The 26,971-nt window shown below is 37.9% G+C and overlaps 1 protein-coding gene across 1 annotated transcript in view; it reads right to left on the bottom strand.

Annotated features, from left to right (window-relative positions):
• Positions 1-10,015: 10,015 nt before the first annotated feature.
• LCORL (ligand dependent nuclear receptor corepressor like) overlaps positions 10,016-26,971 on the bottom strand; it is a 120,234-nt gene continuing 103,278 nt past the window's right edge. The window contains exons 8-9 of the mRNA XM_051619992.1: positions 25,004-25,045; positions 10,016-10,139 (exon numbers count right to left, since the gene is read on the bottom strand). Of these exons, the coding sequence (XP_051475952.1) occupies positions 10,108-10,139; positions 25,004-25,045 (74 nt within the window). The 3' untranslated portion in view covers positions 10,016-10,107. The remainder of the gene's footprint in view (positions 10,140-25,003; positions 25,046-26,971) is intronic.

The following is a 26,971-nucleotide window of genomic DNA, read 5'->3' as shown; positions in this document are numbered from 1 at the left end:
TACTTTGGGGCCACAATGCATTCTCTATTTCATTCTTATCTTGAGAACATAGAGGGAGGGATATCTAACTACTTATATAAATTATTGCATATTCCAGTCTTCTCCCTTATTATCAAGCAGGCAGAACAGAAACAATGATCTATTGACCTTTTACCATTCAATTTTCCTACTCAAGGAAGCAAAGAAGCAAGTACTTTTACATGTGTACACACACACACAATTAATCAGAAAATCAACAAGAGCTGTAAATAATCTTCTAATCTCACTTAGCTCTGTATCTGTATCTCACAAACAGTGAGAGTCATTTTCCAAACCTGCTATAGCTAAACTCTTCATCAAAAATCATCAAAAAACTCTTCATCAGCATATCTTAAAAGAGTGATATATGAAATTCACCAGAATAGATAGGCTTGTCAAAATCTTCACATATTCAGGAGCAGTAATTTCTGTTATTTCTGTCTAGAGTCCTTGCATATTTTTTTGAATGATAGTCACAGAAAATACAATTAAAATCTAATCAAGAATCTCTCAGACAAGAGGGAAAATTAAGAGTCCTTTCATTACTAGGTTCCATTTATGCCCACTTTACCTCAAGCGAAGAGTTCTGAAGTTTCCCAGTTAGGACTTCTTTCTCTTTCTCTAGTTCTCTTAGTTCACACTGAGATTTTCTTTTAAACTCCTCTAGCTGTATCTGGAGCTCCTAAAGTAAAAGAAACAAAAAACAGTAGCTGGGACAAAACATACGGCATAAGACAGAAAGAGAGAGAGAAAGAAAGAGAGAAAGAAAGAGAGAAAGAAAGAGAGAAAGAAAGAGAGAAAGAGAGAAAGAGAGAAAGAGAGAGAGAGAGAAAGAGAGAGAGAAAGAGAAGAAAGAGAGAAAGAGAAGAAAGAAAGAAAGAAAGAAAGAAAGAAAGAAAGAAAGAAAGAAAGAAAGAAAGAAAGAAAGAAAGAAAGAAAGAAAGAAAGAAAGAAAGAAAGAGAGAAAGAGAGAAAGAGAGAAAGAGAGAGAAAGAAAGAGAGAAAGAGAGAGAGAAAGAGAAGAAAGAAAGAAAGAAAGAAAGAAAGAAAGAAAGAAAGAAAGAAAGAAAGAAAGAAAGAAAGAAAGAAAGAAAGAAAGAAAGAAAGAAAGAAAGAAAGAAAGAAAGAAAGAAAGAAAGAAAGAAAGAAAGAAAGAAAGAAAGAAAGAAAGAAAGAAAGAAAGAAAGAAAGAAAGAAAGAAAGAAAGAAAGAAAGAAAGAAAACATTTCTTCTACATTAACCTAGATAATAGAGCATTTTGCACAGGAATACATGCTATTGTCTTTTAATGTCACTAATGCATTATTCAACCAAAGAAATGTTAATAGTTTGGTTTGGTTCTTTCTAATACTAGTGTTTGATAATACAGCTCACATAATCCTAATCTCCTACTGAAAGCTTCCCTGAGGTGGAAAACTGTACAGCATGAAGAGTCAGGCTGTTTTGCCTTAAGTGGTGTTAGTGTTCAAAAATAATTAAGTATGCAAGAGTCACCCACAAGATCTGAAAAAACATAAATATACATTGACCATAAATAATCAGATGACTAATTACTGGACAATTAGGAGAAAAGGGAATCAACAGAAACACTATCTTATAGCATCCATAAAGAAAATCCCAATGAGGAAGTAAAAAACCCAAACAAACAACAACAAAACCCAAACTTGAAGACAATATAATCACCTTATTGCTAGAAATAGCTTTTGAAAAATCAATGATAATGCCAGTTGCAAGACAGTGATCAAATGCCTGTAGCAATGATTTGTAGCATATGTGAGCAATAATTTCCTGTAAAAAGACTGAATGTGCAACTTCTAGAAACGCCCTGTAGTGATATATGTTACAAGCCTATTAGTGTGCTTGCTCTTATTTATGCCAATTTGCTGAGTCAAAAAAATATCCTACCATATTTTCAGCCACTACAGAGGAAACAGGAAAAATAGCAATTTAACGCCTCCGCATCATGTACAGTCCATTCTCACAGCTCTCCCTGCCCTCATTTTTGTGGCACAATGACTTAAGAATTCAAGATAATGGAAAAAGTACCTAAAAACTAAGAAAGTGATAATCACAGGGAGAATGGCATGATATTAGCACAGGCAAAAGTAATGTATTCCTTGCAACTCATTGTTAAATAAAGAAGAATACATTAGCATTTCAGTTTAAAAACAGAATAAATGTTAGTTTGCGATGAAATGATGGAATCAAGCACAGAGATATTAATATTGCATGGACAAAATTAGCTTTACTTTTTCCTGTAAGAAAAGGAGAGGATATAATGATTTCTTTTATTAAAACCTGAAGAACAGATGTTTGTGCCATTCCCACTGCATCTCTACCAACTGACTTAATTTTCTATATCTTAATTTTTCTATCTGGAAAAGTAATATGATACTTGTCAAGCAGCTGTTATAGGCCTTAATTGCATCAGAGGATATAAATAGCATTGGTAATGACAAATATTGTAATTTTATTTAAGTTTTACTAACTCAAGTTGGTTTTTTTTTTAATTAATAGGAACCTCTATGAAGAGATGGTTATAAGCAATAATATTTATTGCCTATAAGCCATTAATGACTACTAGTATGCCTTTTTTTTACTGAAGTGTTTTGTATTTATGTTTGATCTGCCTCACCTGAAGAGCTTCAGCCTGGCATCGTTTTAAGTATGTCTGTACAAACTTATTCACATAAAAGAATACACTATACAAAAGGCAAAGTCCTCTTCATAAGGTTTATACTCAATAGCGTAACAGTGTACCTTGAAGCATTGCATCTCCACATCCTGATCAAATATGAGCACTTTCACAATCAGATAAAATAATTTACTCACACAGGCTCCTTTTTGAGAAATGCACTTGCATAAATGTATAAGCTCCAGTAGTTTCATAGGCAGAAATTAATTCCTCTGATGAGCACTTAACACAATTCCTAGTCTCAAAAATCTAGAAGATACTGTAAAGCTCAACATTGAGTGATAGGAGCTGCAAGCTTTTTATGACCTCACAACTACTCAGCAAGCAGTTTGATTATTCCCATGTAAATGTTGAACTTGGAAAGGTATAGCAGGATTAAAACATGGAAAAATGGATAAAGTACATTCTTAGCACCACAAAGAGTCTAAAGAATACTTGACCAGTAGTCTGATTGTTCAATTCTACAAAATGCTCTAATCATTTTTTTTTGGTCTAGAAGATTTCTGACAAACACATAAATGCATTAGGAGACAGAAACTAAATTCCTCCTTAGTTTATGCCCAAATTTGGCAAACCACTTGGGCATGCACTGAGTTATAAGCTTCACTAAGCATTAAAGCATGTGCATAAAACAAAACACTTGTTTCAAGGTTTTCCTCCATTTGAATAGATTTCAGCTCACATTTAGGTTCTTACTGCACAGAAACATTACAGATCACAGATTTCCTGAAGCCAAGGATTCAGCCACAGAGAGCTGTTCTCACAAAAATGAAATTCTGTGAATAATCTCTTAAGTAAGTCATTGCTCATGCATACTGACAGCAAAAATTTCAGCTTGGCTGTTTAAAACACATTGAGAGAAGGTATTGCTCAGGTAATCTGTCTGGATCCACAAGTAGATAAGAATTCTTTCTGACTAAAGTTAAATAAGGACATATATATGCATCTATTTGTTTGTAACTAGTTGTCATTTCATTGGTAAAACCTGCACTCTTAATCCATGTACCAACACCCTGCAGAACTAGATCCTCTACCTAAAAATTGCAAAATTTTGATTAAATAAATGCATTTGAGTATTTCCCAGTAGCAATCCATGGAAATTTAAGTCAGAATTTGGAATACACCCACAAAACACTTTTCTCCAGGAAGGACCTTATATTAATAACTCCAACAGCCACATGCAAAGCACGCAAGGATAAGTGCTGCTAAGAAGGCAATTTATCACATCAAGGATAAATTAATCTTCCTGCATGTGGAGCTTTTCACAGAAATACATCAGTTTTACTTTTTTTTTTCTTTGTAAGATCATAGCAAGAAAATCCTTACATTTTATGTTAATTCAAAGTACCTTCAGTGAGGATAATTCAAATGATGTCACTGTGACCAATAAGATTAAACCCAGATGAATTAAGAGTGTCTATAAATAGAAGAACATTCCTACCTTCTCTATTTTTTCTTTCTGCTTCCATGAAGTTTTAGACTGGCTTGATTTCCTTTGTATGCTTCATTACAAGATCTTCCAGCCCATTTAACAGCTACTCCTTCAGACATATCTTTTCCTTATGGGTCTGATGCTTGCCTTTACAAAGCAAGTTCCCTAGGTCTTTTATTCATACTCTCTTTTTAAATAGCTAGTTTCCATAGTCTATAAAACACATTAGCTATATAATAGGACAAAACCAAGACAGAATTCTGGGGTCACAGTAGTCTATTTCATAGTGAATATACTATTTAGGTGGATATATTCCACTGAAAAATACTGGCTTCATTTTAAGTAATAATGTAGAACTGTAGTTCAGGGTTGCATGCCTCTTCTGAGGTCAACGGATGGGGACTTTTTGCTGTTCTGGTTTGAGCTTGGGTGTGTGACTCACTTCCAGCCATGCTAGCTTCCTCAAAGACAAACTTAGTTTGGTGAAAAAGTACATAGGACAATGGGTTTTTGTTATGTGTCTGATGCCAGGTCTGATTTTCCAGAATGTTAGTGTAACAGTATTTTAGGAGAACTAAAAACACAAAAAAGATTCAGGGCTGGACAATTGTTTAAGTGGAGACACTGTGCAGAGGAACTGACAGGATGCATACATTCCTCACTGTACTGGGTATATTCCTGGTATTACTTCTGCATAGCTTTTTTCATTTTGGTGGGGTTTTTTTTGTGGGTTTTTGGTGTTTTTTGGTTTGGGTTGGGTTTTTTTGTGGTGGCATTTTTTAAATTATTTTTTTTTTAGTAGATGAAAAAAAACAACCAAAACAAAACCCAAACAAACAGTATTCCAACTTGACCTCAACAGAGAAAATTTGCCTTGGACCTTGTTCTCATTAAGGTTTTGGTTATGGAAGTGGTTGAACACTCTGCCCTGATGTAGCTCAAGGATGCCAATAGTTTCTTCGCTGTCATTGCAGCAACTCATGTACTTCAGGTTATGAACATTAGTGTTCCATGGGATGAGGTCAGAGATCTGGGAATCTTACAGGATTGACTGGTGTAGAACAACCCAAAAGCTATTAATCTTAAAAGAAGAATTACACTGATCTCAGCGCTTCTGGCATACCATATGTGCCATACATTGTGTGTGCTTGCAGCCCAGAGAGCCAACTGCATCCTGGGCTGCATCAAAAGGAGTGTGGCCAGCAGGGCCAGGGAGGTGATTCTGCCCCTCTACTCTGCTCTGGTCAGACCCCACCTGGAATACTGTGTACAGTTCTGGGGCCCTCAGCACAAGAAAGATACAGACCTGTTGGAGAGGGTCCAGAGAAGGGCCATCAAGATGATCAAAGGCCTGGACCACCTCTGCTAGGAAGACAGGCTGAGAGAGTTGGGGCTGTTCAGCCTAGAGAAGAGAAGGCTCCAGAGACCTTAGAGCAGCCTTCCAGTATTTGAAGGGGACCTACAGGAAAGCCAGGGAGGAGCTTTTCATCAGAGAAGGTAGTGATAGGACAAGGGGTAATGGTTTTAAACTGAAAGAGGAGAGATTTAGGTTAGACATTAGGAAGAAATTCTTCCTCATCAGGGTAATAAGGTGCTGTAATAGGTTGCCCAGGGAGGTTGTGGAAGCCCCCTCCCTGGACGTGTTTAAGGCCAGGTTGGATGAGGTTTTGAGCAAGCTGATCTAGTGGTAAGGTTCCCTGCTCATGGTAGGGGGGCTGGAACTTGATGGTCTTCAATGGAACTTGATGATGGTCCCTTCCAACCTTAATGATTCTATGTCTTTGAATATTTGAAAGCAAACCATCCCTTGAAGCTCCTGGACGTTTTTAGACCTGCTCTTGTACTGGCTGTTTGATAGAAACCATTTGCTGCAGCTGTACTATCTAATGTTTCAGTTCACCTACTATATTAACAACTTTGCTTTAGGAATTCAATATAGTTTCCACATGTTCTGTGGTATAAAAACTTTACATTTCAAATAGCATAAATAACTTGTGGAATTTCCAATATTAGTGACTCCTAACAAGGGAAATCTTCAGAATTACATTAATGAGCATCTTATCTGCTTTTTGCAGGATTTCATTCTCTTGAAGTGCATTTCTCTTTGACTATACTTACATCTTTTTTTCTTTTTTTGAACTACATCTTTTGATACCAGAATTTCTTGTTATGTTTCTTTAAGATACGCTTCCAAATACTAAAATATGCATTACTTCTACAATTATTACATATGTTCTTTTTTCATCATCTGAAATAAATGGTCATTTTCACTCTTGGTGCAGTTCCATAATATAAATCTTTCATCCACAGAGCTGGTTTAAATGCATTTTTGCTTTTCTATACCCTTAAACTGCCTCTGTGCCAGAATATTTGTAATGTGGAGCCACAAGTGTTGCTATCTAAAAGATGTCTGAGACTATCCTAAACTTGGAACAGGATATACTTCCATTAATTTCATGACAACTTATGCTAAAAGCTAAGGAATATTAGTTTGGTTCTTTTCCTAGTTGCTGAAGTACAATAGTTTGTAACGTAATCCATAATACAGATGCCTAAAACCAGAAAAATCAGCTCCTACAGACTTTGCTGAGAATTGTCTGTCCATAACGAAAGGCAAATTTTGAACTACAGTTAATGCTCTATTTCTGGAGGTTCTAGTGCCAGTTTCTAGATGTCTAACATAATACTGAAATATTCATTTACACAAAATTGTCATTTGTTCATTACGAATCTTGAGTAAAACTTCATGGGTTAAACCCAATTTGTATTTAACACTCTCTGGAATTGAAAACTTAAAGGTAAGCTTGTTCCTTTTAGCTCCGGTGTATGACAAAATTATTCCAAAACTAGACTGAACAGGTCAGACCTAATCACTTGTCACCCTTTGTGTTCTCTCTTCCACAGTAATATTAATAAATGTGCACTAATGTGATGCTTTTCATCTAAAGATCTCAAATCTCTTGGCATACAGCAAGGAGAAAACAGAAAACTCACTATGTTTTAACATCAGTCCTTTTATCTTTCAAGACTTAGAAAATATTTGCTTGCTAGTTTTTACCAATGATCAGAGCTATTGCTGACTAAATAAACGTTTCTGTTTTGCAGTCTGCCATTTTCCACAGCATTCTCAAAAAAATGGTGGCATAAGAAATAGCCAGTTCAGAAAGGAGAAACTTCTGTTTAAATTTGAACTGGAGAGGAACAAATTAACATTGTGCCTAACTATTTTTCTTTCAGATTTATCCTAGTCTGATGCACTCTTTTTAAAGATTCAAGGTAATGTGCTTCAGTGGTGTGTAAATCAGCCTCATTCCATAGACTTAGAGGATCTGAAATGTATAAGTTGAACATATGTCCCTCAGAAAGTATTTGTTTTATGCAGATGATAGTGAACTAGAAATCTAATTGCTAATGACACCACCTTCTTATTTCTAGTTCCTATAGTGTTATACATTATTTATTTCTAAAGTACTTCATTTCTTACACAATAAATCAGAACAGTAAACCATGTGCATAAATTTTCATGTCTCCATTCTTCATTCGTCCTGAATTTTACTTCAAGTACCCACAAGAAATTTGGATCTTAATTTTCCTTCTTCCCCTCTATAGCTTCCAACTTCTACAGAGCCAAGACATGTTTTCTTATCGAAACAGGTATTATAGATTTCCCTGACTCAATGTAAAAGAAATGGCTTATCTTTCCAATTCATTATATCTTCTCCACTTTTCTGCAGAAGTTAGAGGTTGTTCTGCTACATATCTATACACTGACAGAATGAAATCTGAGTAATGTTGGGGAAAGTGTATTCAATTCACCCTCTGATGTTGTGAAACAAAAAGGCAGTGATGTATTGAAGGCTGAACTCCCTCAAAGAATATCCTCAAGGCAGAGAGTGCAGAATGCTGCGCCATCAGCAAAATGGTACTGATAGACAAGATGTGAGGGCAGATATTCTTCTTGGAGGAAAACAGCTGAATGCAATGACCTTCTGCTCTCTACAGGATTCTGGGGTTTTCTGATTCTAAAGGAAATAAATCTTTCCCATCAGGAAACAGTTGTTGTTATTCTGAAATTTCTATGACTAGAACATAGGAAGTTCCATTTAAACATGAAGAAAAACTTTTTTATTTATTTGTGAGGGTGAGAGAGCACTGGAACAGGCTGCCCAGAGAGGGTGAGGAGTCCCCTTCTCTGGAGATATTCAAGACATGCCTGGAAGCAGTCCTGAGTAATGTGCTCCAGGGGATCCTACTTTAGCAGGGGAGTTGGACTGGATGATCTCTAGAGGTACCTTCCAACTCTGACAATTTCATGACCTTCAAGATGTTTTCTTATCTAATACATAAGATTGCTGTCATAGGGCTGGGGACAGGTCTGGTAGGTGAGTTTATGTCATTGAAAGGACAACGTATTAAAAAGAAGTTTAACAGTTTAGCACAGAGCATGGCTAGGTGCTTTGGCTTCAGTGCAGTTCAGAGTCTCTCCCACATCCTGACCTTACGTATCAAAACCAGCTGGTTGTCACATTGCCCATGATGTGCCAACATCTGAAGCTGCATCTGACACATGATGCAATTAAGGAGAAAGGGGCTACAGAGCTGTGCTGCAAATGTATGAGATACACACCAGCTAGGTTAGATAGGTAAAGTGTGAGGTGAGAACTACTGGTGAAAGTCTCATGTCTCAGCACACAAAACTTCACAGGTGTAAAGGATATTTCATTAAATGTCACTTGGTACAAGCCCCTGTTGGAAGAGTCACATAACACAAAGCACTTGATTCCTAACATGCCAGCTCAGGTCTCTTTTCTAACCTTGCTCCTATCCATGCACTGAGCTGTTGGAAACCACAAGGGAAAAGGAGAATGTACTCTGTAAATACTCAAGCATTAATGCCTGCTTGATGTTCTCTTTACATTTCGAGGGAGGAAAGGTAAAGCTCTGTTCAGTCAACAGACAAATTTTACCTCACTCATCCTCCAGGGAATACAAAGTCTAGAGTTCAAAGAGTTATCCTAATGAGTTACTAATAATCTTAACTCTTTAAAACTCTCAGCACTGTATCTCCTATTTCCCTTCTAAGCCTCTAAAACTGCTTTAGTGCTTAAAAAGCATATGACCAATATCTAAATATCTGAATATCTGAATATGTAAAAGAGCCTTCCTCCCCTGAATTTTGAATAATTTATAATTTATCTTTTTATAGGTACAGACAGGGATCACAGTCTCATACTCTACCTGTATTCTCTCCTTCAGCTTCTGGGAATGCTTCTTCCTTTCATTTATCTTCTGGCTTTTCTCCTCTAAGTCTGCCTCCAGTTTCTTTACCTGCTGCAGCAAAAAACTTTCCTCAGCTTCTGAACTCTTCCTTTGCTCCGTTTCTCTTTCCTGACAATTCTTCTTTGTCTCTATCACAGATTGCTGCATAGCCTTTCTCAAAGTCTCTTTTCCGCTCTCGTAAGAGGTTTGCAGTTTGCTTGTTCTGTGAGTATATTCTTCAGTTGCTCTCTGGTTCTCACTCTTCAGGTTTTCCATCTCATTTATTAGAGCTTGCCCTTCCATGCTGTATTTTGCATCTTTTTTATCTAAATGTTCTCTTCTAGATGCCTTGCATTCATTTAGCAGTCCATCAGACTGCTGATTTAAATGTAGAAGCTTGTTTTCAAAGTCTGCATTGGTATCTACCGTGTCTGTAGAAAGGACCGTCTGTGCTTGTTTCATTTCTGTTCTTGGCTCTCTCTCTTCCACCTGCTTCTTGCACAATATTAACTCTGCCAAGGCTTCTTCTTTTAGTCTCTTGTGTTGTTCTACTGCAAATTCAAGGACCTGAATACGTTTTCTCAGCAATTGCTCTTCTTCAACTTTGCTTTTACACTGGAGAATTGTTTCCCTTGTCTCAGCAAGAATGTGCTGAATTTCTTCTTCATGAGCCTCTCTCAGAGCCTGTATACTAGCCTCCTGTTCATCGTTCTTGGTGTTCAGGGCATGTATCACCTATAGAACAAGGAAAATAATAGGAAATTACAGTACCTGGAAAATGGCAGGATTTTGGAGAAACAAGCTCTTTTCAGCCAGCATGACATTTTTGTGAAATACATTTTTATTTCTTTCTTTTCCCTGAGGTGAATCAAATTCATCCTTAAGGTATTTATCAGGTTAAGCTGTATTCAAACACTGTCAGAGATTACTATTTTTCACTGGAAGTTAAATTAGGTGAAATTTCTGCTTATTAAAAAACTGAGAACTAGATGAAAACACTTTAAAGGAATTATGCTTATTCTTTGATAAATCAATGTAAATCAACACACACACATACGTAAACAAGTAGAAAGGCCTTTTTTTTTAAATTTCACAGTCATTTCTGTTCATCTTCTACAATCTCTGTCTCAGTGAAATGCTCTCATAACTCCTTAAGATCTCACATATCCCCACAAATCTTAGGCTTTTACAGAGTTCAACTCCATCTTATGAGGCTGTTTTAAATACGTAACCTACAAGAAACAGAAGATTTGTTTGACACAACCCACATTTATATCTATGCCCTGTCTGTTCTAAGGTCATTGTAGTCCAGGTGAATTTTTAGTACAGAAGTTAAGTCAACAATTCTGTGTCAACAGAAGAAATAAAAAGAGCCAGATTTCCATGTAATTCACAGATAATTTAGCTGTCTGATTTTTGTTACATGTCTAAAACTTACAGGAGAGCTTGGTAGGTTTATATCCCAGAAGTTTTATCTCTAATATGCTTCAAAAATATGAGCTAATACATCACATTAACCAGAACAAACAATTAACAGTCAATTTTTAAAAAAATGTTTCATTACACCCCAGATTTTCAAAGGTCTTTAAGGAGTCTAAAATTGCAGACATATGTTCAGTGCTTTCAAAGGGTTGTTTTCTTTAAAATCATGATTCTGGGTATTTATCTGAAACTTTATTGTTCCAAAATATCTTTTAAAGTCCAGTTACAGCTGATGATAAAGTAACATTGTCCAATTTTAAAATGCAGTAAACAAACATTTATACAGTGAGCACTACCTGGACTTTTTTTTTTAAATACAGTAGAATTTTGAAATCTCGCAAATATAAACTGTAAAATCATTCATTTAACTACAGCCCAGGGTGAAAGAGATTTTGCACAACCAAATACATCTTTTTGTGGAGACAAATATCATAACTTATTTAAAACACAATGTTGATTACAAGTTTTGCCTTTGATGTAGATTTGTGATAAGTACAGATAAAATGAGGTCTGTTTCTTCCTATTCTAAACTAAAGCATTTGGATCCAATTCTTACTCTCCTGTAGTTTTCAGGTTAAATTGTGATAGAGGAATTTTTAAAATGTAAAAGATTTATTTATATGTTCTACATACGTTGCTAATTAAGAAGACATCAAGCCCCTCAGGTACCCATGAATTAATAATACTAGTTTCTACTACTGCAGGCAACAAAATTTAATTTCTTTCCTGCTGTAAGCAAATTCAAGTGGGAATACATGTGAAAGTTTCACATGCATCTACTCTGCATCTACTATCTCAACAAAAGAGTTGTTTTTTGTTCCCAGCTTACTATATATATACTTTTAAAAAAGAAAAGCGCAGTATTCTAGAAGCTGCAGAGATATCACTTGCTTTACAATTTTCTCATCCTAACAATATGCAGTTCATATTTTTACTTGTTATGACTAAATATATTTTCTACTCAGAGAGAATAGTCAGTTTTCAGAATAGAGGTAACTAAAAGTCTCTAGAATGTTGTACTAGAAGCTATCCTACTGGATAAATCCATTACAATTTTGAATAATAAATTAGTATCAAAAGTGATATTTGATTATAGGAGTTGCAGAAGAACCTCAAAAACAGTGGTAAAAAGACAGATAAAGTTCAGTGTAAACAAAGATGAGATAATGTACTCTAACGTACTTTAAAGGAGCAAATCTAAATTTTCTACTTGCATTGACAGAATCTGAATTGGTCTGGAAAGAAATCTTGGAGCTATAAAACGTATTATGAAGACAGCAGTCAGACAACTAGATAATGTGACTCCTAAGCAACAAATGCAGAACAAATGAAAAAACTCTCTGTATCACATCCATAACTGTAAGATTTAACCAAACCCTGTATACAGCATGAGGTTATGATTCGCCTCCCCTTAAGCAGGGTGAACTGAAAAAAGGTGTATGGAAAAGCAACATGAATAACCAATCATGATAAAGCTTCCATCCAAGTAGTAACACAATAAAGGATGACTTTCAGCTCTGAAAGAGACACAGATAAGAAGGAAACATGAGGTAACTTTGTAAGAGATTAAAATACTGGGATTCAGGTGTTCACTGGTGTGCCATTTCTGTAGACTCCCATTACAGTCCCTCAACAGAAAACCAGTCAGTAAAGGTGACAAAAACCAGAGCCATTTAGCTCACTAAAGTAGACACTGAGGTCCTAACTCACTTGCCTAATCTCAGAGATCTGGTGCCATTTAAGATGCCATAGGCACCTGCAATATCCACGCAGGAGTCGACAAGTATGCCACAGGTTTTGCAAGATAATGATGCTCTTCTGGAACTAGACAGATTATGCCCAAATGTCAGATTACATTAATTTTAGATATTTCATAAAGCTGAGTTCGATCCCTAGTGGTTTGTCTACTAAATTACTCTCTAGGCTCTATGGATTACACTCCAGCTTGGACATCCAGTACATATGAAGAATGCTAAATTGAAGTATCTCAAACTGAACCTCATCCATGCCACCCCTCCATTCAAAAGTATAATGGAGAAAGTAAATATCAAATGATCACTCATCACCTTTTTATATATATGAGCTACAAAACATCTAGGAGATGACAGGTTAAAACAAACAACAAAGAGTATATAATGTCTTATTCCACTAAATACAGATGTCCTGTCACAGGTGTGTGTACTGCTAAAAGGTCACATACATTCAAGAAGTGATTGGAAAAATTTATTGAAGAAAAAGTCAATCAGGGCTAGTAAGTACTATGATACTTTGGCCATGACTGGAACTGACACCAATCACTGGAAGCAGGGACAATACTTTATGTAAGTGCACTAGAGGCATGCCATGTTCCTGTAACTCTGGGCATCATCAGAGTTACTGGCTTAGATGAACCTCAGCATACAGTGTTTTTTAAAAGTAAATTTTTGTTCAGTTTCTCTCCTCCCTTTCAAATTAGTATTACAGAAACCAGAATCAACATAGTATTATATAGTAAAAGGGCACACACATCATACTACTATACTATTACTCATGTATCCATGCAATTTTTACCAAATACTCATAACAGTAAAATGGAGCTAGACTGAATACAACCACTATTCATGTTCCCATTTCAGGAAGACATTCTTTTTATGTATATTGAGCATATGCTGAACACCTCCTGAGATTGCACCGGTGATCAAAAAACCAAAAAAATTTAACCACTGTTTATCATCAGATAACAGCCCTGTTATAAAATTCTAATAGTTGTCTATTCCTAAATTAAAAAACCCCAAAATATTCAACTGTATTCTCAAATTTACACCTAAAAAGTAGCTCTTATATAACCTCTAAATATCAGTGCATAGTCACAACCAAACGCTGTAGCTTTCAAAGATAATTAAAACAGAAGACTTCTCTGAAGTCCTTTTCTAGCTAAAACTGTGTTTAAGTGCCTAAAGGCCAAGTCGTACAAAGTTCTGAATGACAACTACATAAAAGAAGTACAATCTTACTTCAGATTAACTTCACTGAAGTAATTAATTTAAGAAAAAAAAACAAAACACTTCTAATTGAAAAATCCCTATAATTAAATAAAGGCAATACTTCCTTAGTAGCAGGGTTACGCGTTCTTTTGCCTCCAAGCCCTTTGGAAAACAAGTGAATATACATACAGTAAAATGCCAAGTCTGAATCAGCAACTGCTGAGCTTGAGCTACTGTACCCCACTGGGAGGCAGGATTAATTAACTGAGGCTTGGTACTGGACTAACTACATTCATATGACTTAAAGCACAAGGAAGAAAAACTCACATGCCTATTTGTTCCTACTAAATCACAGCTTAAGTGGTCTTCAGCAACACATGCAGACAGTCTGGTTGTGCACAAGCAGGAAAAACAAGGGAATTGCTACAGTGTGACAGCTAATGTATTTAAGATCTGACTGTAGAGCTGGCAACAGAGGTAGTTCTCAGTGTAATAGCTGTTTGAATAAAACATAAACACTCATTTACCTAAGGAAGATGTGACTTTGGTGAAAATACAACAGGATACTTTACGGAAAAAGTATTTTATACACAGTACACAACACTGAAGTGCTCACAAGCCTAAACACACAGGTTTAGAATATTTACATGAGAATGTCTTGTTGGCAGAACTGGCACTGACTTCTAACTTGGGTATAATTTCTAAATTGTAAAACATTGGCATCTATGTACTGGTTAAAGAAAATATTAGAAGTATAGTTATAGTGTCCCTGAAAAGGGTACTTTTTTACATTACCCATAATGAAATTACAGAACACGAAAATATTATAGCCTGGCAATTTTCTTTTGTGCAATTAATAGAACACTACATATCTTACTACCTATTGAATGTAACAAGCATGTTAATAAAATGCATAACATTTTGTACATAAACATTAACTAGAGTTCCTTGAAAAGGTAACTTGAATTTAGCATGTAGTTTCCCTTATAAAGTAGCTTTGAGTTGTCAGTTGCTAAGGCTGTCAGTTTTTTCTGCAAACTTTGTATAGTTGGTGACAAATCTGTATGGTAAGAAGGTAATTACGATACATAGATATAGTTCTTATACCTCAAACTAATTTAAATTACAGTTTCTAGCCCTCCAAATAATAAGTCTCTGGATTACTTCCTAACAGAAAGAGTGGCTTTAATACTGCTTTTGGCTAGGTAATCAAGACAATTATATGATGTGGATGCACATGGATTTTATGATCCAGGAGTTCCCTTTTAGTTCTGTGAGGAAAAACGTAGTGATGACAAGTTAAGAAATCTTAGTCTGTGCATTTTTGTCAGCTGGTAGGCAAAACCAATGCTAGCTTTGAAATCCTAACAGAAAATTATACATTAAAATAATGAAAACAAATACATCAGCAAGTAAAGTACATGGGGATATGCATAGCTGAAAGGTTAACACGCATAACAAAAAGGTTCTCTCTCTTTGCCCACACAGAAAGCAGTTTTTATATTCCTTGCCCAAAGGAAAAACATTGTTGCTTCAAAAGCATGATCCTAGTTTTTATGCTGTTCCTTTTTGTTTCATTTCTGTAGAATACTGAATACCTCTCTAGAGAACTGAGATCAAAAAGCCTCAAGCACTCAGGAGAGCTCTGGTAGCATAATGACTAACTGCACATCAGCTAAGCCACTGTAAGCACTGGTTACTGAGAACTGTTAACACATCACAGTAAATAAGGTCAATAAACTGAGCTTAAACTGTGTGAAAAAGGCAACATATTTAAACTAGAAAAATAAGGAGACAAGTGTGTATTACAGTTTCACAGCTGATAAATGCTTCCACAGTAAGCCATTCAAATTTGTTAATATTTTATTCCTAAACCTATCAGCCTTTTTTTTTTTTTTTTTTTTTTTAATGGCAAATAAACCAGGAAAGTTTACAAGATCTAATATGTGGCCATGCTACAGAACATCGGAGTGGTGTTAACATTCTATGCCCTCACACACATATAGTGCCCCTTGCTAATTCTTCTCTAAATTTCATCAGCCATAGTGAAGCTAGTAGAACTAAATATGAGCCCGTATCTCATACACTTCTGTGCAAAATTCAGACATCTTTCCTTAAATAACTATTGAAAGTGGGTTTTGCTTATCTGGCTGATTTACCTCTTTAGCTTATTAAATAATGTTCCTATTTTCATTCCTCCACTGGTATCCAGGATTTTTACTCTTAAGGAAACAGAACCATTTTGTGGCCTCAGTAGCTCTCTAATCACCAGGTAATGTCACTATCCTAGTTATTCATATTAGGTTTAGTTCCAGAACTGCAGTCCAGTACAGCAGGCTTGGTTGGAGCTTCACTGGCAGAGGTCTGAAAAGAAGCCAGAATAACCTGGATATCTTGCAGTGTATCAAGTTCATGCCAGCCCTGTCTGAACTGCCTCTTTGGTGAAAGTTGATCTATTCTCATCAGCACTACTCTTCAAGAGTTCATTTGCATTCCTCATCCTATCTCAAGTTAAAAGGTCTGTCCTGAGAAACCATTAGCACAGGAAAATCCTGTAACAGCCAATGTCAGAAAAGTGCTTGAGGCTGCAAGGCACCTGAAGTGGTTTATGAAAGTCACCATGCATTTTAAACTCCATGTTACTGCTAAAGAGATCAGAAGTACAAAGAACTGGAAAAGACAAAAAATCCTGTCAAGTGTCCAATGTCTGATGGAGAAGCCTAAACTTAATTACTGGTTCAAAGTCATGCATTCTACCAGAATCATAAAAATACACTATCTTCAAGCATCTGTTAATTTGAATGCACTAGTATTCAAGAAAGGTACCTATCAACTAAATGTGTGATTTGTATATGGGAATTACAACTACAACCAGAAAATTCAATTTCTAAGCAGAATGTTTGTTTTAATTTCTGTAAGTTCACAAACCAAAGCATAGCCCATCTGGAAATAACTGCAATGTTATCTGATTTTAAGGTCAAAATTCAGAACGCCTGGACAGCACTCATCCAAACTCACCAGGGCTTTTAAACTTTTAACTTACATCCCTGGGAACAAAAAATTTTAATTTGTACTTTTTACTATACCCATATATACACACACACATCTCAAACAAAACCTGCTTGTCCCACATAATATCTTAGAACTGTAAGCTGAAGCTTTAAAATAAAAACCTAAACTGTACAATTAACAATAAAACCCTGCCATACTTTCATTAGTGTACTTCAAATGTGAGCAGGCAGATGACTAATAGTAATCAAAGATCTGTGGCCACTTCTGCCTTGAAATGCAAAGGCCACCTTAATATTGGGGAAACAGGGAAGGCTCACCAGAACAGGGAGACTGACTGGGCTTACAAATATGCTATTAAAGAGAAAAAAATGTTCTTATAGGCTATATTCCAAGACAAATATTTGCTTTTCAGAAGTACATTTTTGAACTTCAGGTATAAATCATCTTTATTTCAGATACTGAAAAGTATCCAGAGGGGAAATTCCATTAAAAGTAAAGACAGCACTCCTGTGGAAGAATTGCTGGAGGTAACAGAAATGAAACTTACATTCACACTTTAAAGGTACAGCATTGAGGCAAGGTGGAATGCAGCTAATGTACAATGAGTTTGTACCATGGCAATTCCCTAGGCAATCCTAGATGTTGGCAACATCAGGGAAACTTGGTTTGCTAACTCTAAGAGAAATTGCATGTAGGGTGGAACAGAGTGGAGATACTGTGGCCACACTCTGTGGCAACAACAGGATTCAAAGGTACTGTGGAACAAATCAGCTGCATGTTTAATACCATGGGCCAACAACCTGTCACCTTTTGACAAAAATGCTGTCCACAGAGTGAACTTTGCTCATTATAATATCATTGTAATACCAAAACACACTTCCATCCCAAAGTTACCAGCATCCTAAGGTGCAACCACCCCTCACCAAGCTTGTGCACTGAGTTTTCTCTAGTCTAAACCTTTAAACATGAAGTGAGAGAATTGTGCACCAGACACAATAAAGGTCTGCACAACTAGAGTCACTCAAGCTCCACCTGTAAGGTAAAATACTATAAAATCGTCTGAGAGGGTACAGATGCTAGGGAAGACACCATCGCAGGGATGACCCCATTCCCCTGACCTCTGGGACCCATCAATGGGCTGAAGATCTCTTCTTTCCCATAAGGACATCTTTGGGTAAGATTTGAACGCTCGGTTATCCCGAGTGCATCCTCACGGAACTCCGGAATCTCTACAGAATCATTTTAGTTCCCCATGTGTGTAACCCAGCTGTATTAATAAATTGGCACGTGCTTTGCAGACAGTGAATTTATCATCAGCAAATGAAAAGAATTTGTGCATCTGTTGCTTCAATAAATTACACTGCTCATTAATCTGGCCCTGAGAGTTCTTGAACGTGACCAAATTCCTGAGTGTGGCTGTGAGAGTTCACAGGACACTGCTGGACGGACAGTGTATTCTTAGTAGTGCATCTGTAATCCTGAAAGGCATTGGGTGTGACCAGACTATTAATGCCAAGTTGGGCATCACTCAGAATCTCAGCCCAGCTGCCCCCTGCTCTTCTGATAACTCAGGACAAGTCAGAATGCAAGGCGGTTTATTTTCTGCCAAATTACTTTTCCCCTTAATGCAACAACCCCACCCACATTTTAACAGCAGAAATTTAGCAAAAGCACCTAAAAAAACACTGCAATAAAATTTTGCCATGATCCTTTGCAGAGCTGATTTTTCCCCCTTTTGCTGCTTAAAATAGCAGAATTTTCTTCCCCAATGCAAAGAGAAGCTTTAAAAAGTAACTTGACGGTCTTCAGAAAGGAATGAGATATTTTTTCTTAAAATTTGACATTAGAGAGAGACTTAAAAAAACCAAAACAAAACACTTCATATAAAAAGGAAGGCACAGAGATCTCTACAGAAAACAAGTTTAGCTTGAGAGTTGAACATTTTGAACAAGTGTTTCTCTGCATAAGCTCTAAGTGTGCTGTTGAGAAATGGATCATCCAGAAAGATGAAGCTAGTGATTCCTCAACTCCTGTAAGTATCAGCCATCAACTAACAGAGACCCAGCTATTGTTTTTCTATTATAAAAGGTAATACTGTGATACTTATAAATAAATTTTACTTAGTGTGCAAAATTGATCAAAGATAGCAAGTGAGAACCAAAAAAGGGAACAACTTCAGACATCTTAATCTAATTTATTATAATCTTTCATGACATTTCACTGTGGTTGAGGCAACAGGAATGCTATAAATAAAAAGAAAGTGCTTTCCTCTAAAATTTTCACAGACTCCATTGCTCAAACATATTCGTGTTCAAAAGAATAATAATAAAAAAAAGACGTTTATTCGGATAGTTTTCCTTCAAATTACTACAGAATGAAAACATACCTCGAAGAGCAATGTGTGCAATCAAGGGCAAAAAGTAAGGATCAGTTTGTGTGCAAATACTACTATACAAACATACAATCAAAACACTGGTAAAGTAAGTATTGATATAGCACAGTAAGTATAATATAGCAAGTATTTATGTAAATATAGGTAGCACTTGTGTATGTATTCATACACAATCTACATTATTACATACAATCATCATTAAATGAAAATAATGGCACTGTAACTAGTAAGCCATTCTAACCTGAACTTCTTACTGATTTCCTATTGCTTGACCTGTATTTTTTCGTCAGTATTTTTAAATTGTCAGTGTTTTTCTATTGCTAAAATGTCTTTACCAATTGGAGTGGTTACAGAATATGTAAAAGCTGGATTAGTAAACAGGACTAAGAAACAGCTTTTTCTCACTGACAAAGATGCAGCATAAAATTAGCTTAAAGGATAACTGTCACCTCCTAAAGTTTTTCTCTTAACATGGTGTGGAAAATGATAAAAACATCTTGTAGTGTAGCTCAGTGTCCTAGTTTGAGCCAGGATGAAGCCACTTTTTACTTTTACTGTCTCTTCCAGCTCCTATCTTTCGCGAAGGTCATTTAAGGTATTTCTACTTACGCACAAGTAATATTGTACCACAGTTCAGCTGCATCTTTGCAACAATATTACTCGAAAAACTCTAAAGCTCAAACGAATTGCCGCCTTCGTAATTCGGGAAAAAAGCAGACCCGTCAATCCCTCCGAGCAGCACACAGACAAACCACCCTGTGTCTTCGCAGAGCTCGAGCTGTTCTCGCTATTGTTGGACGCTAATTAGAGCAGTTACGTGCGAGACGTCGATCGTCAGCCACAAAGGCAACCAAATGTCTAAGGCTGGTCTGTAGCACCCGCGGGAGAACTGTTTGAAAGGAAGTTTGTGCACATCGACGTTTTCAGGAGCTGCCTTACAAGAGGGGACCGCTTTCCCTTCTCTCCTCTCAGATCGGGGCCATCAGAGGCAGCTCCGAGCCAGCCCCGCCGCCCCCGGCCAGGGCAGCTTCACCTCCGTGGAAGGCTGCAACAGAGAGACTTACCTTAGTGAGCTGTGCAATCTTCTTGCACATTTTCACGTGCATTTCCAGGCTGCATTCCTCTGCCGAGCCGCTGCGAGCGGCTTTAGATCCACTGTGAGACCCGGGCTGATGAACCTTGTTTATGCCAGAGGCCATCAGGCTTGAATTTCAATCAAGGCTGTGTACGCTTCGAGTAGTGCGATCCTGTTCCTGCATGCACTCAAACTCTCATAGCGCTGGGGGACCTTCAGCCCCGGGCAGGGTAAGATCCAGCCGCCGCCGCTCTGCCTTCTGTGCAGATGTCCCAATCCTTCAGCAGAACACCCAGGCGAGGAGGCAGAGAACAGCATGTGCGAATATCCTGATCGGGATTATTTTTTTCCCTCCCCTTCTCTTCAAGTGGTTGAGCTTCCGCCAGAAGATGCCAGCAGCTGGATGCTACAAATTCCCGGGGCCAGCCGTACAGGCGGAAGCACAGACGTTGCTGAGGATCTGCTTACAGAGATCGTCTGCAGATTAAATCATGTTGCCTTCTTGGGCGGCCAAAGGACAGCAGAGGTCATCAGAGAGGACGCTGTTGGCACCTTTCACGAGCTATGTAATTTTGGCAATCCTCTCTAAGTCCAGATAGACCAATGAAGTGATGAAGAAAACCTTGATCAAGTTTTGCTGCTCTGCTGAAATAGAGCAGTTATTTCAGCTAAGAGGCACCCCTGAGCACAGCCAAGCCCGGGAAGAGGTGCTCAGGGTCCGGTCCACCTGCCTTGTCCAAAGAGACTGGTCAGTTCCTTTCAGGTGCACCATAGGCATTGGAAAGGTGTCAGCAGAAAAAATATATTGTTACAGGTTAGGGGGTTTTGTTTGTTTTTGTTGTTGTTTGTTTGTTTTTCATCTGCAAGCCTCTCCCTCCCTTCAAGACATGTAAAAATAAATAAAAGCACAGAAATGGCATAAAACAGGACACAAAGAAGGCAAGCTATTAAGATAATGGGATGTTTAAAGAAGAATGCTTCAGTAAAGTGTTACATAAGAAAATGGTTAGTGGACACGTTTAAACAAGTCTAGCAGAGAAAACGGAAGGAGAAGGCAAAATAGGGTGAAGTCAGAGAGGTGGAGAAGAGGAAAAGGGAGAAAGAACAGGTAAGAGAAGCTGAAAGCTGCTCAACACCCCTCTGATGTGTCACTGCAGCCAGTACAACAGACCCCATGGAGCAGGCCGAGGGCCCCACCTCAGCTCACACTGGTTTGCAGCCTGTCAGAGGGACATAAAGTTGCCTTTTACACCATGCAGATAAGGCAGCTTTCCCATCTCACCTCCTGGCTGGTGTCAGGTAAGGGCAGGGCAAAAGGAAAAAGGGAAGTCCTTGGTGAGCGCAAAAAGAGATAAATCACTGGTAAAAATACACTCCAAGAGGAGAAAGATCCGGGCAAAGAAGAATGCCTGCAGGCAGTAGGGAGGAGTGAGAAGCCGTAAAAAGAGAAGATCTTGGGATAGAGAAACTAAACCCTTTAATCACTGGAAGAAAAGGGGGGACTCTAAGTCTCTGGAGGCAGAAAGATTTTTCTCTCCAGGAGAGGAAATGAAGACCGACTAAGAAATAAGGTGTAGGAGATGGGAAAGACCACGAAGGAAAACGATGGTAACAGTTACTGGGACATGCTAAGCAGGGCACGCAGAGAAGTTTCGCCCAGACAGAACATTAATAAGAAAAGCTCAAAAACAGGGCCTTGTGCACAGGAATGACTAAGTATGCTTCTTCCTTCACTGGCATTAGTATCCGAGATGCTGCTGCCTGTGACTGAATTATTTTTTATAACTAGGGCATAAAGACTTTCAATGGTCAATTGTCTGGTATCTGATAATACATACTCACACTTAGTTTAATTCAGTTAATATAGTTCTATCTTCTCTGCATGGTCATCAGTTTGATAAAAAAAGTGTAGGGACTTAGGGACTTTTTAATAACATTTACAAGCTTACTAGGACAATCAGAGAATACAAAGGGTTAGAACAATTTCCTAGCACCTTGTTCCTCAGAGAAATAAAAAACCTGAGTGAAAATAGAAAGAAAATTAAGTAAAACACAAAAGGTTTAAAAGGTACTTTTATAGGTAATATCTTACCTGTGTTATCTCTCTACAAAATGGATGGTAACATTTTTTCTGCTTAACAGCAGAGGACACATGAGATCTGAATGCACAGTTGGACACACTTGAGACAGTCAGAGCAGAGGAGCACAGATCTTCAGGTACACTTGGGAGAGTAATAAACCAATGAGATATTTCCAAGTAGCTATTTATTTTGGGGGGTTAGAAGAAAAAAAACAATTTGAGGCTTTGGAACTAGATGGTGTTTTAGCAGGATATAATTTATCACTGGTGAAGTATTCTGAGCCCCAACAGAGCTTGTCAGACAATACTTCAAACACTGTAAAAGCTTCAATCAGATCTCATGTACAAGAAAATGCAACCACAGAACATAAAGTCATAGGTGACTCAAGTTCACTAGTTCCTCTACTCAAAAAACCCAACTGGTTACAAAAACAGAATTTCAGCAGATAATGCCAGAACTTTTCAGTTATGTCTCCTTCCTTCCTTCCTTCCTTCCTTCCTTCCTTCCTTCCTTCCTTCCTTCCTTCCTTCCTTCCTTCCTTCCTTCCTTCCTTCCTTCCTTCCTTCCTTCCTTCCTTCCTTCCTTCCTTCCTTCCTTCCTTCCTTCCTTCCTTCCTTCCTTCCTTCCTTCCTTCCTTCCTTCCTTCCTTTCTTTCTTTCTTTCTTTCTTTCTTTCTTTCTTTCTTTCTTTCTTTCTTTCTTTCTTTCTTTCTTTCTTTCTTTCTTTCTTTCTTTCTTTCTTTCTTTCTTTCTTTCTTTCTTTCTTTCTTTCTTTCTTTCTTTCTTTCTTTCTTTCTTTCTTTCTTTCTTTCTTTCTTTCTTCTAATTGATCTAGAGATCACCTGCAGAAAAGAAGACAAAGAAAGGCTGTCACAAACCATAATTTAAGTGTGTATTATACAAATGTGGGGCTTGTGAGAACCATATGGAACATGTAAGTAGATTAGAGAATGTTTGTGAACTTGGGGCAATAAATGGAAAGACAGTTTAAAACAGAAATGGAAAACCTAAACAGAAAACACACATACACTTCTGCTTGAATTGCTGCATTAATTCTAAGTAAATTATGAAAGAAGATGGTCATGTCACTACAGTCTTTATAAGTCTATGAGTAACTGTTCACAGGTTTTTTGTTTTACTGCTCAGATGCATTAATTAATGTAATTTTACTATAAAAACCAGGTCATATACGAGTAAGTCTTCCACTTCTGATGAAAGTCCTCCATATATGAGACTGTAAGTCTTCCACTTCTAGTACCTCCTGCTTGTTATATATGCAGATGAGATAGCTTCTGAAATTTTCAGACTACCTACTATTAAAAGATCCACACACCACAAATTCCGAGACATACAGAAGACATTTCTGTCACAAATGTTTAATATGCAAGTCTGAGCCTTTGTTTAACATATTATAAACCTCTAATTACTACTTCATAATGATGGCTCAAATATGGATGAAATATTATATGGAAACTGGAACCAACAAGATGCATCGGTTATAAAAGCCTTTGAACACCTACTAAATAGGATAGCAACAACTTCCCTTTTTCACCCATTTTTTTACCCAGTGACCTGCATCTAAAACTTACCATCTAGTAACTGGCATGCAGACAGGTTTGGCTTACCCTGTGGAAATGTGTATTTGCTCACACAATAGGGCTGACAAAGGAAAGGATCTAGAACAGTAGGACATAAGTAGAGAGAGATAACCAAACATAGACCATAGCATACCAGATTAGGTTACTATTTCAAAGGACAAGGAAAAAATCTTGAATTACTAGAGCACACTTCCCTCCCAGAGCCTAGAGCATCATCCAAGGTTCTGAGTTTCATCTTTCCTTTTCAGATAGAACTGTAAAACCCACTGGCCATGACCTCCGGGCCCTGTGCTGCTGGTGAGATCCTTACCCTTCCAGTCAGTTGTTGCATCTGTTCCACAGGAAGAAGCTGGCCCTTGCTAAGCCTGGAGAGTTAACTCAGAAAAGGACTGAAGGCCTAGGGCTAAGCTGAAATGGTGCTCCTGGGTCCATCAGCAAGGGGTGAGGCTAGAGGTCCCAGGTGAAGCTGGTCAGGGACCACTAAGGCTTATTAGTGCAGCTAAGGCTCTGTAAAAGCTGTCAGCAAACACCTTAACCAGTTGAACAAGTATCACAGGGAGCCTGTTATACTCTATGTGGAGCAAAGTCTAAACGGCCAACATTTGTGATCCTACTTTAGTGTGTTCTACCCCTACACATGAAATACCAATTATGATACTGGGAATCTGGATCCCTGTGGCATATTTACCCTGAAATGTCTAACCGGGTCAGACTTCAATTTGTTGTAACAGAAGCCTGACATCTATTTCTACCCAGAAATACAAAGCCTAACAGAAATGTTTTAGCAGACTGGAAGAAATAAATCTCACAACCTGGATGAAATCCATCCTAAAGGACTGCAAAGTATTTGCCAGGGAAAACACTCATCTGTAGATCGGAGACGCAGGTAGGCACAAATGCCAAACATATGTGAATAAAAAATAATTGTTAGCATTATTAGTTTAACTTAAAGTAAAAGCCCTGGGGTTTAAGAATTACAAGAACCACAAAGCTTTACCTGCCCTTCTCTTCCTGTTCCCATTCTCTTCTCTACAGACTCCTATAATGGAAAAAAGTTAGATGAAGTTAATTGTCCAGCAAAGACATCTTAAATAGAAAGATGATTTCAAATTGCATTTCCTTAGAAAACACAATCTTACGAGAAAGCCAATTCACTGGGGATTTGCTGTTGGTTAAAGTGTTTTTGCACAGTGACTATTTCTCCAACATAAAATAAAACCTTTTTGAAAAAAGTTAACATCTAAGATTCTATATTACTATTGTACTTCACCATATAGAATAATTTTCCTGCTCTCTAGGAGTAGAAGAGGGATTAGGCCAGATCCTATGTTTTAAAAGTTAATACAAAATACAAGCTACTCCCATTTAAAAAGCTGGTATCTGTTTTAAATATACACAAATGTATATGTACAATATGTTAGGAAAAAAAGTCTGCCACCTGCATAAATGATTTTAAATTTTCTCCTTCTGCTGCAATCTAGTCTTCAGATACAGCTCATATATCCCATAATCTTTGACACAATTGTAAAGACAAAGACAATCCATTATTTTGTTAATAAACAGCTGCTTTTTAATCACTGGGAAGATTCAGATCTGGAGTAAGACTGACCCCTAGTGCTTACCTATTTGATTTGCTGTTTGGTTTTTTTTTGGTGTGTGAGTGGGGTTTTTTTGTTCGTTTGTTTGCTTTGTTGTTTTGTTTTCCCCTTAGAAAGCCACAAATGACCTTTCTTTAGCATGGGTTCTACCTATTTGACCTACTGTCATTTGGTCGTGTGTCATCTGTCCTTACTAAATAATGAGGTAATCACCTGAGGTAATCGGAAACTTTTTTTTTAAAGCCCAAACACATACAGACTTCAAATACTTTAAAGTTCCTAATGTCCGCAATTAACTACTTCTTTTCGCATTTCTGAATGCTGTTTACAACTGTCTGATTAATATATGCTTAGAATGTTTTATCTCAGCTAATCATCCCCTGCCTTACTTTTAATTAAATATCCATCCCTGTCCCAAAGTATCTGACCTGTGAAGTCTCTGGGGATTGTGCTTAACTGTCTTTCCTCTTTTTAACAAGATACAGAATTTATTTCTATTCTGAAGGTAAAGGACTTCTGGGAAAACCTTTGGTTCATGACAAATAATTGAAAATTTGGAGGAAATTTCCATTATTAGGAAGTACAAATATACATTCCAGCAAATCAGTTACAAATACCCAAACCATCTTTTAAACCTCCCTTACAGTAATACAAAAGAGAACGATTTTTCAGTAACAGGGTCTGCAAGATGGATTCAGTTTAGGTAGTTTACTCAGGGAACGAAGTAACCAGTTACTTAACTCGTTACCTAGTGGACTTTAGGCAAAAGTAAAATAAGCAAACATATCTCACCCTATTTACAGTTCAGCATTTTTTTGTCTCAGTGGGTGACTATTCTCCAAAGGGTTTTTATTTTAGACATCGGCTGAGCTTTCTTGGGTTTGCTACCCCACCTGCTTCGGTGCAAGCCTCTCGTTCACAAAACGCCACTCTCCTCATTTTTCCAGAAGATCAACTCCGGAGAGGACTTGGGCTGAGAGCAGTACCACGGCTTCTCAAGCCTATTCAACTATGTTGCCCCGACACGCAACCTGGCATGACGCCCGCCCGCCCGCGGCCTCTCCCCAGCCGCACAGCGGGCCCGGGCCCGACACCGCCCCCGGCTTTGAAACCGCCGCTCCCGCCGCCCCCGCCGCCCCACGACAAGATGGCGGCGCGCGGCGCCCCCCGCCCACCCCCCGGCTAACGGCCGCGGCGCGAGGCCGCCCGCCAAGGCCCGCCCTGCCGCCATGGCCCCGCCCCCCGCGCGCGGGGGCGAGCACGCGCCCCCAGCGCCCTCCCTCCCTCTCTCCCTTCCCCCGCCCACCCGGCTTCTCGCGAGACCGAGAAGGGTTCTCGCGCCGAGTTTGAAGCTGGAGGCGCGAGCT

The sequence above is a fragment of the Apus apus genome, chromosome 4, assembly GCF_020740795.1.
Source record: "Apus apus isolate bApuApu2 chromosome 4, bApuApu2.pri.cur, whole genome shotgun sequence".
Lineage (NCBI taxonomy): Eukaryota > Metazoa > Chordata > Aves > Apodiformes > Apodidae > Apus > Apus apus.
Note: the sequence above shows the minus strand (reverse complement) of the source record. Positions and strands in the feature narration are given on the sequence as shown.